This window comes from Diachasma alloeum, unplaced genomic scaffold, assembly GCF_001412515.2.
Source record: "Diachasma alloeum isolate Michigan unplaced genomic scaffold, Dall2.0 Dall_scaffold_00294, whole genome shotgun sequence".
In the NCBI taxonomy this organism is placed as follows: Eukaryota; Metazoa; Arthropoda; class Insecta; order Hymenoptera; family Braconidae; genus Diachasma; species Diachasma alloeum.
Window position 1 is genome coordinate 867,561 of NW_021680433.1, and position 17,139 is coordinate 884,699.

A 17,139-nucleotide genomic window follows, 5' to 3' on the forward strand; every position below is an offset into this window, starting at 1 on the left:
TCTGGAGCTGCACAGAGGGCATCTGAGGGTAGCAGTGGGGCCCCTTACGAGTCATACAGCTCTCAGAGCTCATCTGTTCAAGATGAAACTTGCAGAACAAGAAGACTGCAGACTGTGCGGAGGCGATAAGGAGGGATTTTATAGCGACGGAGTGCTAATAGGGGGCATCCATATTTTATGTGAATGCCCCCTATTAGCACTCCGTCGCTATAAAATCTGGGGCCAAGCTTTCCTGGAACCAGAGGACTTACAACAAGCGGCTGTCACCAGCCTTATTAGCCTAGTGAGAAACACAGGGCTGGGGCTGTATGACTGACCGAAACTAAGGCGGAACTTATAAAAGATCGTATGATTTAGGTGACTCTGGGCGCTTTAAGTGACCAGCCGCACTTTTTCTATTCTATTCTATCTGCATATCACTTATCAATCGATTCGATGTGTCTAGTTTATTGCCTAGATTTAATTTGAAATGTAAAAGTTGAGGGTCCACGATCTCCCATTTATCCACGGTACAAATTACCTTGAATCCACGGGAACACGTTCCGTTTATCCACGCTCAAAGTTACCGTGGAGCGTGTGAATAGACACTGCCTTAAAGTGGAACGGAACCTCTGTGACTATATGAATTTTTAGAATTGTGTTTTCTCCTGCAATTATTATTTTATATTTATGAAACTACTTCATTGGCTCAACAATGCGATGATCGAGTCAATAAAGTAGTTTCATAGATAAAAATTAATAATTGAAGGAGAAAACACAATTCTAAAAGTTCATACAAACAAAGGGGTTCCGTTTCCCCTTAAAGTAAACTTTAATAAAAGTCCATCGTTCATTACTTACTGAAGAGTACTGTCAAAAAAAATGTTGATCAGATTATTTTTTTATTCAGTTATCAATTAAAATATTGAAAAACATTTTTATGAAAAAAAATGGATCTTCAAATATTTTTATGGCACGAACAAAGTTGTTTTCAAGTTGGTGAAAAAATTTATATTCATGTTCATGGAAAAGAACATTGTTAAAAATTCAGTAAATAATAGAAGAATTATTTCACGAAAATATCCATATATAAAACTTGAAAAATACTCAAACTGTTTATTTCTTATTCCTCTCTTTTCGCTGGGAGTTCCGAGAACTGAGGCCACTGAGCGCATGGTGATGGTAACGAAATATAAGCGCTTTCGCCGAATCGGCTACCCCTACACCCCCAGGCGCTCTCATAACGGGGTTCTACTGTATATTTTTCAAGCTCTGATTTAATTGCTATTACTGATGATTCTTTCAGTAATCATGAAAAAACCGATTTTCTCTTTCAAATGGCATAAACAATGTGCTGTAACTCTACAACCAATTGTGGGACCCCATTATATTCTGATAGGATAACGAGGGTATTGTCATAAATTTTTTGAGCCACGACTAATTCCATTTTGATGATAATTTTTTGAGTGATCGTTGATAAATCTATTTTTGGAAAAATATCAATTTTTTCGAATCTCTATGAAAAATTGAATTTTAATTCGTGTTAATGCATAGAGGTCATTTTAAAGTCTATATTCATGAAAAAATTGATGAAATTCGAGTGATCCCTTTTTAGAAAATTTCTAAAAAAAATGAAGATAATAGACTATGCATCGCATATTCTGACTTTTTAGAGCATTTTTCAAATTTCAACGATCGCAAAGCTTCCATTCGGAAGCAAAAACCGAGCCGCCATTAAATGATGCTCTTAAATCCGGAATAAACCAACATTACCCCAGTGTTGCAAACAATCCAAACACGTGATATGAATATATGAAGAACAACAAGTCACAAGAGATGATACTAAGTATAATGAGAAATGTCGCAACTTCTGACACCGAAAGCAGGCCCCAGTAGTACTTGTCAACATCTATTGACCCGTAGTCCACTGGCGTTGGAAACAGGGGTAGAGTCTCATTTGTCTCGATGAATATGTGCACAAGTCGTAATTGTAACGGCCCTGTCGCGAATATAATTCCTCCACTGAATACGGATCCTACAAAACGTAATTCCATAGCATAACAATTAACAATTGATCCTGCTGTCCTCATTGTTCTGATTGTCGTCGATATCAACCTAAATATATGATGGACAATCTCTTTCCCGATGCGGTGTACTGGTGAAGAATCTGCAACTCGTCCTCCGAGAAAATTTTCCAATTTTCTTTGATCTTAGTTAATAGAGCCTTCATCTGAAAAGAAAAAGCGTGAATCGCGTTCACAACCGACAGGAATACAGAAGCCTGTACCTTCTTGAAATTATACCAATTGTTGATGGTTTTTATCACAAATACTGTATCAATTATGAACGGCCCAGTAGCATCGAGAATAACTTCAGGATCATCCCTGTGCAGGACTACAGCTCTAATCTGCAATTGTTGATTGAACAGAAGTTTTTGGCATGAGAAGTGTTTAGTAATTAGCTAACATAACAACTCCAATTTTTCAGATTTACTGATAGGTAAATATTATAGTTTATATGTTAGTTTTGAAGTATATCAACATCATTTAGATCGGAACCTGGTTGCTATAAATGAATTTAACCTCTTGAGCCATCACACTTTGTTACATGGATGCTCAGGTGGATGTACACTGAGAGAAAAAATTATTCCTGCCAAGGATTGATATTCTCGTCAGAAGATAATATTTTTTCAGAACGAATTTTTCCAGGACAGTCATTTTCTGAGAGTCCAAGTCTATCCTAAAAAATTACAGCGATATTGAACAATCTGATTATTATGCTACATATGACCTTGACAAAATGTTCTCCGATATCTTCCGGATTTTACAAATTGGCGATTTTCTCAGGTAAAGAAAATTGGAATAATTCCAAATGTTAATAATTATTATTGGAGTTTCTTCGAGGTCATATGCAGAAGAATATTCTTATAAATCACCATAATTCTCAAGCTTGGAACTGATTTCGGAGCACCTGGAAATGACTGGCCTGGAGAAATACGTTCCAAAAGAGATATTTTCGTCTACTAAGAGTATGAAAAAGATATCACCAATAACATTTTCTTGGAAGGAATAAATTTTTTTCTCAGTGTACACTGAGAGAAAAACAAATACGGTCTCAAACAAGTCTTGTTTGGGCCAACAAAATCGCTAATTGAAAATTGCCAAAAAAGAATTTGTTTGGTGCGAATTTGAAAGTCTCAAACATGAATAATGGTTCTGCTTTCGACAGCAACGAAATATTTGGCTCAAGAGGTGGATAATTCACACCTGACGGTGCCTTTTCAGGATGAAAATATCTCATACAGAGGAAAATTTATCAACAAATATTTTATCCCTAAATTAGAAGATTGCTATCATATAATTATTATTGTTTAATTTAAGGGTTCATTTGTTGTCTGTGATTATTAGACAGCCGAAACGAACAACTACTATCCCTTGTTTTACATAAAACAAAGATTTTTCGGAAGCAAAATACGTATGGAAGTACCGAATAATAAAGGAGTAGTGCTAGAAATGATATTTCTTGCGTGTACAGAGAATGCAATTTTTTTTTGAACTACTAAATCTATTTTTGCGACAAAAATGTTTCATTCCGGCACACTCTCTGCATGTTTGGCACAAAAACATCCTTTTTGCTTCTGAATGGAAGCATTGAAATCATGCGATTTTTCGATTCTCTAATTTTGCCTGGAAATGATGTAGAATGGTCTAAAACGTAAAAATACGAAGTTTGAGGACCATGTATGTATGTGCGCGTGGTCAGCTTGGTCCACTTGATGGTCAACTTTTAGAAAATTAAATGAATAAAGGGCTAAAATAATTCCAAAAAATTTGAAATTTTGTGAGATTATAGGTATTAATGAGGACTAAGTCTGTGCTAAAGTTCAGCTGAATCGGTTTAGCCATTTTTGAGAAATCATCATTTGTTTTTAAATCGTTTTTTGCAAATATCCCGAAAACTATCCAACCGATTTCAAATTTTTTTTCAAAATACTCGTCTTGATGTTTTCTATCGCAATCTATCAAAATATCTATACCCATTCATACAAAGTTTTCGAGATATTTCTATTTTTCGGTTTTTCGCTGAAAATTTTTGTTAGCACTCTAGTTTTTCTAAAAATTGCCATATTAACGTGAAATTTGGTACAAAGTTTTCTCTTGGCACTAAAATGTTTGGTATTGAAGATGGGCTAAATCGGATGGAGAGTTGAGAAGATATTCGACTTTGTATCTAAATCTATTTTCTTGAAAATCTCAAAAACTACTCAACCGATTTCAATTTTTTTTTTCAAAATATTCATCTCAATGTCTCCTATTCCAACCAATTGGAATATGCACAATCCATGCAAGTAATTCATGCAAAGTTCCCGAGAAATTCAAATTTTTCGATTTTTCGCTAAAAATCCGTTTTTGCACTCTAACTTTGGAAAAATTTACATATTAATCTGAAGTTTGGCACGAGGTTTCATCTTGTTTTACTTGAAAATTGAGAAAATCGGAGAATTTGTGTCTTACAGAAACTGAAATTTTTTATTCACCACAAAACAGAATTTTCATTTTCTCATTATTTTTAAAAAATAGAATTACAACAGATCCATTCGGAAGCTTGCTACCAATGAGATTGGCAGAGATGAAAGATAAAAAAATCAACAACGCATGAAGAAACTATCATATCTTTTTGATAATTTTCAGAAAACTATTTTCTTGGCACAAGTAAAACTTGTTTGAGAAATTCGTTGTTTTTCTCTCAGTGTACGGGACCTCCCATTCTATGCCTTTCCTTCTAAAAGCAGTTTTTTAAATTTCACTTATGAATTGTTCATATAAATTCAGCGATTAGCGAAACGCGTATCAAGCCTCACCAGCACTTAGCATTACCCAGGGTTCACGATGGGACCGCAGCTGGTACGAAGTTATTTACCTAATCGAGTCCGGCTCAATGTTCTTAGTGATTTCAATTCTTATTGTTGTTAAATGACGAAATAATTCAGCTTCCTCGAAAAAATTTTTGGAGTAGTTATCTGTACCAATTACCAAAGCAAATGTTTGCAATGTCACCCTTGGTATCAGGTGAATAACAGTCAGGGTCAATAACATTCCACGCGAGCGAATGAGCGCATTCACGGATTGATTTGGCCATTGTCCAACCAAGCATGATGTTAACTTGGAAACTCGGAAATAATCCTGATCCCAGAAGTCCATCTCTTCTTAGTTTAGGTTCATGAAAGCTCGAGTAATACTGCTGGCGCAATAACTGAAGACCACGTAGCTCAAGTGAAAAACATTTTCTTTTTCTTCTATGTCGGAAAACAACATCTGGACTTGACAGAAGTGTCTTCCGGTAGAGTGAAAAAAACTTTATGTGAATAATAGATGGGGAATTCTGGGAAGCAGTGGAAGGGTGAAAATTCACACGCACGGTGGGGGGGTCACAGCGTTTCATGTGTCCGTGCGTACAGCACTTTAGTCTATATCCCCGAGAAGAACGAAAGAAATTGTTTCTTTTTTTCAATTTTATGCGGAAAAATTCAACTTTTGAGGAATACCACCTCCTTTGGACGAAGCGATATCTTTCGTTGGTTTCAACATTTTGAAAGGAACTCTTTGGAAATGGCTCAAATGGAGATTTGGCTGGGATACGGAACATTCAAGTAGGATACATAAACTCAGGTTTGGAAAAGTAGTATGATCTACTGATAATTTATGTAATCTTCATGGGATTATTTTTTTTAACGTCGCCTTACTTATACCTACGTTATGTAAGTTTATCAGCGACGGGGGTTTTCGATGGTTTTTTTTCAACAGGGCACGTACCCTGAAGCAGAGGTGGTCGTATTAATCCGTAAGGATTGATACCATCGTAGCCCCCACCCTAGCTCCCTACCTTTTACTGCGGCTGTGGCCGATTTTGTGCGCTGTACCGTATTCACTCCTTGTCACTGAACAGATATGGGAAACCACAGAAAATCCATGTCGATACAATTGGTTACTCTGTTAGCAACCTCCCGCTCGCCCAGAGCCGAGATAGACCGAGCCCTGATAAGCAGAACCCCGCCCAGGTAGGCCCTTAAACCTCCTCGCAGAAGTTGAGGGGCCTTCCCAGCCGAGATCCGAACCTCAGCCGCTCAGTGGAATCCCCAACCCTTGTGATCAGAAGTTAAAAATTCCACCCCGGCTGGGATTCGAACCCACGACCATCTAGTGGTCAAGCCAAACTAACGATTTAACGACTGCGACCACTGGACGTCGGTCTTCATGGGATTCGAAATTTACATTTGTTTGAAATATTTTACCAATAATTCAAAGATCCATTCGAGTCAAGTGGGGCAAGATGGACACTTTTGAATTACTTCTTAATATTGACGAGTCATGCAATTTTTAATTTTTTTTTCTCTGTGGAAGGTACGATTCTCTCGCTTTGTAACGTGATTAGATTGATTTCAATTTATGAAAAAAAGTCAAAAGTGTGGAATGAAATGCCTGGAGGCAAACGATGTCCTACGGCATGACTCCAATATTGAAGTAAATAATTAGTTTTAGGTATGGAAATAAGTGATGAAGTGTATCTTGAATTGCTAAGATTAAATTCTATTACTGCGGCCGCAAGACGAGTAGTCATTGCCATAAAAATTGAAGAAGAGGGAGAAGAAGAATTCTATTACTCTACGACTCTATCAAACCTAACAAAGACATAATAAGGAACGTCGTCATCACAACCCAGGAACTATCGCGGGCTTGTTATTGCATAGCTAGGAGAACTGTGAAGTATGAAGCCGAGGTCCGTATGATCTGTAGAAGACGAAGTGTTGAAAATTTTGTCATCTAAAAGAACGTAGACGTTAGATATATCAGGTTCTTACCCTGCTGTAACTCTCCATATTAATGACCAGTAGTTTTCCAGCAGTCAGTTGACAGGGGTATTGGCTCCTCATGAGGAGTAACCTCAGCATCTTTTGGGATTTTACCGAGCTGTCGTACCATTGTGAATTAGATCTAAATAATTCATGGCATAATGATCATTAAATGTTTCCAATTAGCGGGGGTGATGGGCTTGAGTATATTTACACATGCTCTTGAATACCGAGACTGTAATCTATGAGACGCTGACCGATGAGGCACTCGACAAAAAGATGTGAGAACGATAGGATTGTCGCCGAACCGTACTGAATCATTTCTCCTACGGCATCCACGTGGGCTACAATCTGGTGGAAAGCAAATTACATAAAATGTCATCTTCGTTTTGAATACCCAGGTGATATGACACCATTACCTCAACACCAATGATACTAATCAGAATCATATTCAACCCGATAACGCCGAGAAAGTACCACAAGTAGATTCCCCCCACTTCTTGCGCGAACCTATNAGCTGTCGTACCATTGTGAATTAGATCTAAATAATTCATGGCATAATGATCATTAAATGTTTCCAATTAGCGGGGGTGATGGGCTTGAGTATATTTACACATGCTCTTGAATACCGAGACTGTAATCTATGAGACGCTGACCGATGAGGCACTCGACAAAAAGATGTGAGAACGATAGGATTGTCGCCGAACCGTACTGAATCATTTCTCCTACGGCATCCACGTGGGCTACAATCTGGTGGAAAGCAAATTACATAAAATGTCATCTTCGTTTTGAATACCCAGGTGATATGACACCATTACCTCAACACCAATGATACTAATCAGAATCATATTCAACCCGATAACGCCGAGAAAGTACCACAAGTAGATTCCCTCCACTTCTTGCGCGAACCTATCAAAACAAGTGGGAAATTGCTCTTGTATTGCATATAGTATAGTTATTTTTGCTAATAAATTAGCAATATGCTTCCGAATGGTTACTTTGTACATCATTTTCTTCTATTATGCATAATTCATTGTTTAGTTCATTTTATTGAATTGAATAAGATTTCTTTTCAACTAATTTTGTCAGATTTTCAACTTAGCTGAATGTTATCATCATCATTGTGACGTTATGAGTTTTACCCGGAGGTAAAACTCAGGTAAAGATTTTACCCTTCTTACTACTACACTTTGCCTTGCACTTTGCACTGTTTTATCCCTGCACTGGAATCCTTTGGTCCTTAGTCGTCACTCCGACCTCGGCTATTTTCGGCGGTGAGCTTTCGGTTACGCGTTGCTAAGAGATCGGACTTAGACTTTTGAGCTTGGAGATTCGCTCTACTTCGCTCCCGATCGTACTCTGGTGCTTCCAGAGTCCTCAAAACTTGGCAAAGGCCCAATTCGCTGAGCTAAGCAGTCTCACGGTTTTCTCCACTAACACTGTCTCGTGTCATCATTGACAGAGACTCAAACAGTCGAACAGTTCATCGTTCTGAACTGGACTTCTGAAAAACCGTGGGACTGCTTACAACGGTGTCCAAATGACACCGTGGGATTGCTGACCAGTGTCTGGATGACAGGAAAGAGAAATCATATTTCTCATTCCCACCATCCAGCATTATATTATTATTTTATATAATTACTAACTAAATCGACGTATTGATCGATCCCAATACTTCACATCGTTATTCTTATTATCCCTTTCTTCTGTACAACCGATTGTCTTTTTTACGGTTCTATCTCTCCCCTCAGCCCTTCGATAAAATGTTAATAGAAAAATTTTATTTACACATACTTGAATGAATTTGAAACATCACATTTGAAGACACCATCAGAAAGCTCACTCTGAGGGAAATTCATGAAAAATGCGAAATTTTCAGCAATCATAAAAATCAAATCAACCAACATAACTATCGTAATCATCTTTTAACTTGGACTTAATGGCATTAAAACAAACATTTTAAGCTATGATTGAATTGATTTGAAGCATGATATTCAAAGATATCCCCGGAATTCTGATTTTCAAAAAATACAAAATTTTTGCAAATTTTCAAATTAATCAAATAACGATTATTGCTATCGCCTTCATCTTCGAACTCGGTCAAAAGGACACTCAAACAAATTTTTCAAGACATCATTCAAACAATTCAGAACATTTTTTTTCAGTTATCGTGGAACAATAGATTTTCGAAAAAATTCGAAAATTAAAATAACTAATTGATGAATTAAATTTCAGTTAATGGCGATTGCTAGGGCTCAACATTGTCTACATTTGAAAAAAAAGATTCATTTCCATCCATTCATTAGCGAACAATTGATGAAAAACTTTGTTACATACACACACGTACGGACGAGAGCTAAAAATTACATTTTCAGACTTTTTGGATTATACTAGGTCGATATAATCCAAAAACTCCAAAACATAAATTTGACCGATTACAAAGCTTCCATTCGGCAGCAAAAAGCAGCCAAATACTTGGATATCCTTAAGAAAGTTCAATTCTTATGATTATCACTCCATCATACTTAGCATCTAAAATTTTTTATTGTTTCTCCATTGCAAAACAGACATCCGGATCACGTAGACCCACCGATAACCCCCACAAAGCTCCTAGTAGTCCAACGCGTGAAGCCCTACGTTGGTAACCCCTATTGGCACACACAAATTCTTGACGCATTCAAATTGAACGAAAAATACAGCAAATGCGACAGAACTAAGAAAAGTGAAATGATTGTAGTGAAAAACACTCCAGAGGTTTGCGCCCAGTTATGGAAGATTAAACATCTTATCAGGGTGACACCCCTGAACCAGCCTGATAAGCTTCCAGAGGACGATGATGTGCATGCCACATGGCTCATGGAGAACGGAGATCTCTTGCTCACCCCTAGGGTTGACCCGGCTAGAGAACAAGCGACTTTGGATCACATGAAGAATCCCAAATGTCTGGATCGTGAAACCCTGTCCTATGAACTGAGAATGAGGTGGTTGAACCCTTGGGACACGTGAGTTACAGAAACATTTTTGGGCGGAATGAGCGAGCAGGTGCAACAAGTGTTGATTTTTTATTTCAAATCATTGAGAGGATAAATATGAAGTATGTTTATAGTTTAAGGAGAAGATAAAGAAGAGGTAAAAAAGTTGTTGGATTGATTATTGGGATCAGTATTGATCTGCCTTACCTTGCAACAATCTTTTTCATAAAAACGTCGTAAACCTTTGAACCATCTTCCTCTTGATTCAGTCTCTTGGGAAATTTTTACAAACCAAATCCTCTTGGATATGTCAATTGAATTCCACATACCATATTTCGTCTTAATTTCCGTCTTCCTATTTTATTTTGTACCACAAATTGCTTACAAGGGTAGGTTAATTCCTCACGAATTGTTGGCGAACAATATCCAATACATCTAGGCTCAAGTACTGATTATTCGTAGCAGTTCGATGATTATCCATTACAGTTGTGACTGACATCATCATGAATAGAGAAGTTTTTGAATAAATCAGGGGTACTTGTTACTGCGTTGCTAGAAGAACTGTAAAGTACGATGCGGATGTTCGTATGATCTGCAATAAAAGCGGTGATCGCAATCTTTATGCGAAATAATCTGTAGTGATGCGTATTTTTCTTTCTACCATATTAAATGTCGGGAAATTCATGACCAAGAATTTTCCTGCTGTCAGCTGACACGGCAGCTGACTCCTCATGAGAAGCAAACTCAACATTTTTTGGGACTTTACTGAGCTGTGGTACCATTGCGCATTCGATCTAAATAATTCGTAAAACAAAAATCACCGCTGGTAATGATGATCGAAGGGATCAAGCGTATTTACATATTTTCTTGAATACCAAGGCTGTGATCTATGAGACGCTGACCAAGCAGACATTCCACAAAGAGATGTCCGAGTTGAGAAATTGTTAGCGAACCGTATTGGACAATTTTTTCGGTCGCATCTAAGTTGACGGCGATCTAGAACAAAAACGGAATGAAACATTCAAAGAAAGAAATTCGTGGGGAAAGTATTAGAGACGTCTTGAATCAGGAAAGCCATTCTTAGCTTGAATGAAGTCATGAATAGGTCCAATTATTCGATCAATTGGGCCGGGGAGAATTTTAGATCCTCATTATGAATCATCTAAGATGGATGGGGCAAAGTGGAATGTATATAACAGTTTATATCATTACTTGTACACCAGTTATGCTGATGATAATCATGTTGAGTCCGATGACAGCGAGAAAGTTCCACATGTAGAGTCCCTCAAGCTCTTCAGCAAATCTATCAAAAAATTAACTATTTTAATCCAAGAACGATGATTACATATGGCGACGTACTCGGTAGCTCGATAATGTATCTGAATGCAACGTTTGACGTGCAGAATTCCCTCCGTAGATTCACCATTACTATCAATTGGTATATGTTCGATGACGTATCTTGACAAAAAAATACAAGTGGATGAGTATAGGTATTGTTGCTAGTAAATTAGCAATTTCCTTCCGAATGGGTTGTCCTTGAAATTCTCATTTCACTATTCTATTTTTCCATTTTTTCATGTCACAGTACTATCATCAATTGAAATGTTATCAAAATTTTGCGTATTACTTCGTTCTGTCAAATAATTCTACAGTCAGACCCTCTCAAGACTCGAATTCGTTTTCAGTCTGGGTTTAATCAAGGTTCAATCAACACTGAGAGAAAAAATTCGCTCTACCGAAAAGATAAATGTTCACCTGTACAAAATTTTCTTGTCTCAAGATTATTATTCCCCACGAGAAAATATTCTGCAGCGAAAAATTTATTCTTTCCACTTGAAAATCTGACAGTGGCATATGAATACATATTCTTTCGAGTAGAATGCCAGGATTCAAATATCATGATAAATAATAATCTGTTTGACTGCAAACCAAAAAAATTTCCCCGAAGCAGAAGTTTGAGCCGACAGAAGAACCACTCTTTCAGCAAAAATACGACTGTATAATCTCTACTGCAACTTTCTCTATTATTTCCAATATTACTCATTTGTTCCCCCGCCATTGATAGTTATTGAGTGAGAAATCAAAGTCCAGTTCTAAGGTCACAAACGGATAAGTTTGAAAAGATCAAACCTCTGATCCACAGAAAATTTTAAAACCTTTTACGAAGCTTTATTGTAATCAGCGGAATAGTGTACTTTTTTTCCGCTTGACTTGTGTACGTGAAAAAAAAACAGATTTTGAGGCGACAAATTATTTATCTATTTACATCAAACTATACGTTGACTCCACGTATCTTATATTATTAGACGAAGTTATCTCGATATTTTTGAGCGGAATAAATATATTTTCGGCAGAGGTAATTTTTTCTCTCAGCGAAGGTTTAATCAGTGTATAGCCGGAATTTAATCAGGGTTTATTCAGAATTTGGCCAGAGTTTAACCCAGGTTCTGTCAGAAGTTAGTCGGGACCATGAATCAATATGAATAAGTATTCAACATAATAGACTACTACCTGAGTTCAATAGAGATAGAGATTTCGATATAAAAAGCTCATGACGGTATTGTGTAACTTGATGAGCAATGATGCTGTTCTCACCATTTTCCAAGTTGATTAAGAAGCCATTGAAATATAGTGGAACCCCGTTATAACGAGCGTGTGGAGCGTGTGAATAGACACTGCCTTGAGATGAAACGGAACCCCTGTGTCTATATGAATTTTTAGAATTGTGTTTTCTCCTGCAATTATTATTTTATATTTATGAAACTACTTCATTGACTCAACAATGCAATGATCGAGTCAATAAAGTAGTTTCATAGATAAAAATTAATAATTGAAGGAGAAAACAATTCTAAAATTTCATACAGACAAAGGGGTTTCGTTTCCCCTTAAAGTAAACTTTAATGAAAGTCCATCGTTTATTATTTACTGAAGAGTACTGTCAAAAAAAATGTCGATCAGATTATTTTTTTATTCAGTTATCAATTAAAATATTGAAAAACATTTTTATGAAAAAAAATGGATCTTTAAATATTTTTATGGCACGAACAAAGTTGTTTTCAAGTTGGTGAAAAAATTTATATTTGTGTTCATGGAAAAGAACATTGTTAAAAATTCAGTAAATAATAGAAGAATTATTTAACGAAAATATCCATACATAAAACTTGAAAAATACTCAAACTGTTTATTTCTTATTCCTCTCTTTTCGCTGGGAGTTCCGAGAACTGAGGCCACTGAGCGCATGGTGATGGTAACGAAATATAAGCGCTTTCGCCGAATCGGCTACCCCTACACCCCCAGGCGCTCTTATAACGGGGTTCTACTGTATATTTTTCAAGCCCTGATTTAATTGCTATTACTGATGATTCTTTCAGTAATCATGAAAAAACCGATTTTCTCTTTCAAATCGCATAAACAATGTGCTGTAACTCTACAACCAATTGTGGGACCCCATTATATTCTGATAGAATCACGAGGGTATTGTCATAAATTTTTTGAGCCATGACTAATTCCATTTTGATGATAATTTTTTTAGTGATCGTTGACAAATCTATTTTTGGAAAAATATCAATTTTTTCGAATCTCTATGAAAAATTGAATTTTAATTCGTGTCAATGCATAGAGGTCATTTTAAAGTCTATATTCATGAAAAAATTGATGAAATTCGAGTGATCCCTTTTTAGAAAATTTCTAAAAAAAAATGAAGATAATAGACTATGCATCGCATATTCTGACTTTTTAGAGCATTTTTCAAATTTCAACGATCGCAAAGCTTCCATTCGGAAGCAAAAACCGAGCCACCATTAAATGATGCTCTTAAATCTGGAATAAACCAACATTACCCCAGTGTTGCAAACAATCCAAACACGTGATACGAATAGATGAAGAACAACAAGTCACAAGAGATGATACCAAACACAATGAGAAATGTCGTAACTTCTGCCAACGAAAACAGGCCCCAGTAGTACTTGTGAACATCTATTGACCCGTAGTCCACTGGCATTGGAAACAGGGGTAGAGTCTCATTTGTCTCGATGAATGTGTGCACAAGTCGTAATTGTAACGGCTCTGTCGCGAATACAACTCCTCCACCGAATACGGATACTACAAAACGTAATTCCATAGCATAACAATTAACAATTAATCCTGCTGTCCTCATTATTCTTATTGTCGTCGATATCAACCTAAATATATGATGGACAATCTCTTTCCCGATGCGGTGTAATGGTGAAGAATCTGCAACTCGTCCTCCGAGAAAATTTTCCAATTTTCTTTTATCTTAGTTAGTAGTGCCTTCATCTGAAAAGAAAACGCGTGAATAGCGTTCACAACCGACAGGAATACAGCGAAGCCTGTACCTTCTTGAAATTATACCAATTGTTGATGGTTTTTATCACAAATACTGTATCAATTATGAACGGCCCAATAGCATCGAGAATAACTTCAGGATCATCCCTGTGCAGGACTACAGCTCTAATCTGCAATTGTTGATTGAACAGAAGTTTTTGGCATGAGAAGTGTTTAGTAATTAGCTAACATAACAACTCCAATTTTTCAGATTTACTGATAGGTAAATATTATAGTTTATATGTTAGTCTTGAAGTATATCGACATCATTTAGATCGGAACCTGGTTGCTATAAATAAATTTAACCTCTTGAGCCATCACACTTTGTTACATGGATGCTCAGGTAGATGTACACTGAGAGAAAAACAAATACGGTCTCAAACAAGTCTTGTTTGGGCCAACAAAATCGCTAGTTGAAAATTGCCAAAAAAGAATTTGTTTGGTTCGAATTTGAAAGTCTCAAACATGAATAATTGTTCTGCTTTCGACAGCAACGAAATATTTGGCTCAAGAGGTGGATAATTCACACCTGACGGTGCCTTTTCAGGATGAAAATATCTCATACAGCGGAAAATTTATCAACAAATATTTTATCCCTGACTTACAAGATTGCTATCGCATCATTATTATTGTTTTCGTGAGAAGACCCGGTAAACCGCGATTCTAACCTCGCTTCGCTCAGTTTGATCGCGGTTTACGGGCCTTCTGACGAAAAATTGCATTCATCACACGGTCCAAAAGTATTTTCTGATGAATGTGATTATAGGCCTCACCTTCGGCTCGGCCTACAAAGCCACATTCGTCAGAAAATACTTTGTGGACCTTGTGATGAAAATAACTATTTATTTAAGGGTTCATTTGTTGTCTATGATTATTAGACAGCCGAAACGAAAAACTACTATCCCTTGTTTTACATAAAACAAATATTTTTCTGAAGCAAAATACGTATGGAAGTACCGAATAATAAAGGAGTAGTGCTAGAAATGATATTTCTTGCGTGTACAGAGAATGCAATTTTTTTTTGAACTACTAAATCTATTTTTGCGACAAAAATGTTTCATTCCGGCACACTCTCTGCATGTTTGGCACAAAAAAATCCTTTTTGCTTCTGAGTGGAAGCATTGAAATCGTGCGATTTTTCGATTCTCTAATTTTGCCCGGAAATGATGTAGAATGGTCTAAAACGTAAAAATACAAAGTTTGAGGACCATGTATGTATGTGCGCGTGGTCAGCTTGGTTCACTGGAGAAGATTGAATGAATAAAGGACTAAAATAATTCCAAAAAATTTGAAATTCTGTGAGATTCTAGGTATTAATGAGGAATAAGTCTCTGCTAAAGTTCAGCTGAATCGGTTCAGCCATTTTTGAGAAATCATCATTTGTTTTTAAATCGTTTTTTGCAAATATCCCGAAAACTATCCAACCGATTTCAATTTTTTTTTCAGAATACTCGTCTTGATGTCTTCTATCGCAATCTATCAAAATATCTATACCCATTCATACAAAGTTTTCGAGATATTTCTATTTTTCGGTTTTTCGCTGAAAATTTTTGTTAGCACTCTAGTTTTTCTAAAAATTGCCATATTAACGTGAAATTTGGTACAAAGTTTTCTCTTGGCACTAAAATGTTTGGTATTGAAGATGGGCTAAATCGGATGGAGAGTTGAGAAGATATTCGACTTTGTATCTAAATCTATTTTCTTGAAAATCTCAAAAACTACTCAACCGATTTCAATTTTTTTTTTCAAAATATTCATCTCAATGTCTCCTATTCCAACCAATTGGAATATGCACAATCCATGCAAGTAATTCATGCAAAGTTCCCGAGAAATTCAAATTTTTCGATTTTTCGCTAAAAATCCGTTTTTGCACTCTAACTTTGGAAAAATTTACATATTAATCTGAAGTTTGGCACGAGGTTTCATCTTGTTTTACTTGAAAATTGAGAAAATCGGAGAATTTGCGTCTTACAGAAACTGAAATTTTTTATTCACCACAAAACAGAATTTTCATTTTCTCATTATTTTTAAAAAATAGAATTACAACAGATCCATTCGGAAGCTTGCTACCAATGAAATTGGCAGAGATGAAAGATAAAAAAATCAACAACGCATGAAGAAACTATCATATCTTTTTGATAATTTTCAGAAAACTATTTTCTTGGCACAAGTAAAACTTGTTTGAGAAATTCGTTGTTTTTCTCTCAGTGTACGGGACCTCCCATTCTATGCCTTTCCTTCTAAAAGCAGTTTTTTAAATTTCACTTATGAATTGTTCATATAAATTCAGCGATTAGCGAAGCGCGTATCAAGCCTCACCAGCACTTAGCATTACCCAGGGTTCACGATGGGACCGCAGCTGGTACGAAGTTATTTACCTAATCGAGTCCGGCTCAATGTTCTTATTGATTTTAAATTCTTATTGTTGTTAAATGACGAAATAATTCAGCTTCCTCGAAAAATTTTTTGGAGTAGTTATATGTACCAATTACCAAAGCAAATGTTTGCAATGTCACCCTTGGTATCAGTTGAATAACAGTCAGGGTCAATAACATTCCACGCGAAAGAATGAGCGCATTCACAGATTGATTTGGCCATTGTCCAACAAAGCATGATGTTATCTTGGAAACTCGGAAATAATCCTGATCCCAGAAGTCCATCTCTTCTTAGTTTAGGTTCATGAAAGCTCGAGTAATACTGCTGGCGCAATAACTGAAGACCACGTAGCTCAAGTGAAAAACATTTTCTTTTTCTTCCATGTCGGAAAACAACATCTGGACTTGACAGAAGTGTCTTCTGGTAGAGTGAAAAAAACTTTATGTGAATAATAGATGGGGAATTCTGGGAAGCAGTGGAAGGGTGAAAATTCACACGCACGGTGGGGACGTCACAGTGTTTCATGTGTCCGTGCGTACAGCACTTTAGTCTATATCCCCGAGAAGAACGAAAGAAATTGTTTTTTTTTTCAATTTTATGCGGAAAAATTCAACTTTT

General features: G+C 36.5%; 3 protein-coding genes across 6 annotated transcripts in view; all 3 read right to left on the reverse strand.

Moving 5' to 3' along the window:
- The window catches only part of LOC107039160, a 12,288-nt gene extending 7,092 nt beyond the window's left edge, over positions 1-5,196 (reverse strand). For 2 of the 3 annotated variants that reach the window (XM_015258633.1, XM_015258635.2), the window contains exons 1-4: positions 5,013-5,196; positions 2,267-2,386; positions 2,095-2,209; positions 1,753-2,014 (exon numbers count right to left, since the gene is read on the reverse strand). In XM_015258633.1, coding sequence (XP_015114119.1) covers positions 1,753-2,014; positions 2,095-2,209; positions 2,267-2,386; positions 5,013-5,180 — 665 coding nt within the window. In that variant the 5' untranslated portion in view covers positions 5,181-5,196. The remainder of the gene's footprint in view (positions 1-1,752; positions 2,015-2,094; positions 2,210-2,266; positions 2,387-5,012) is intronic. The other variant, XM_015258634.1, reaches the window with a different exon arrangement.
- A 1,399-nt stretch (positions 5,197-6,595) lies between these two features.
- Positions 6,596-7,320, reverse strand: LOC107039143 (odorant receptor coreceptor-like). Its single transcript, XM_015258613.1, has 4 exons — positions 7,249-7,320; positions 7,044-7,180; positions 6,839-6,971; positions 6,596-6,767 (listed from the first exon to the last, which is right to left on the reverse strand). The coding sequence occupies exons 1-4, from the start codon at positions 7,276-7,278 to the stop codon at positions 6,717-6,719; spliced, it is 351 nt and encodes a 116-aa protein (XP_015114099.1). The 5' UTR covers positions 7,279-7,320; the 3' UTR covers positions 6,596-6,716.
- Positions 7,321-10,177: 2,857 nt separating this feature from the next.
- Positions 10,178-16,825, reverse strand: LOC107039144. 2 transcript variants are annotated; one of them, XM_015258615.1, is made up of 9 exons: positions 16,662-16,825; positions 14,157-14,276; positions 13,983-14,097; positions 13,641-13,902; positions 11,161-11,259; positions 11,014-11,104; positions 10,661-10,797; positions 10,463-10,595; positions 10,178-10,393 (listed from the first exon to the last, which is right to left on the reverse strand). In XM_015258615.1, exons 1-9 carry the CDS (start codon positions 16,803-16,805, stop codon positions 10,343-10,345), a joined length of 1,152 nt encoding a protein of 383 aa, XP_015114101.1. In that variant the 5' UTR covers positions 16,806-16,825; the 3' UTR covers positions 10,178-10,342. The 2 variants fall into 2 exon arrangements, with proteins under 2 accessions (XP_015114101.1, XP_015114102.1); XM_015258616.2 differs by lacking the exon at positions 10,178-10,393 and having other exon boundaries at positions 10,469-10,595; positions 10,677-10,797.
- Between the last annotated feature and the right edge of the window lie 314 nt (positions 16,826-17,139).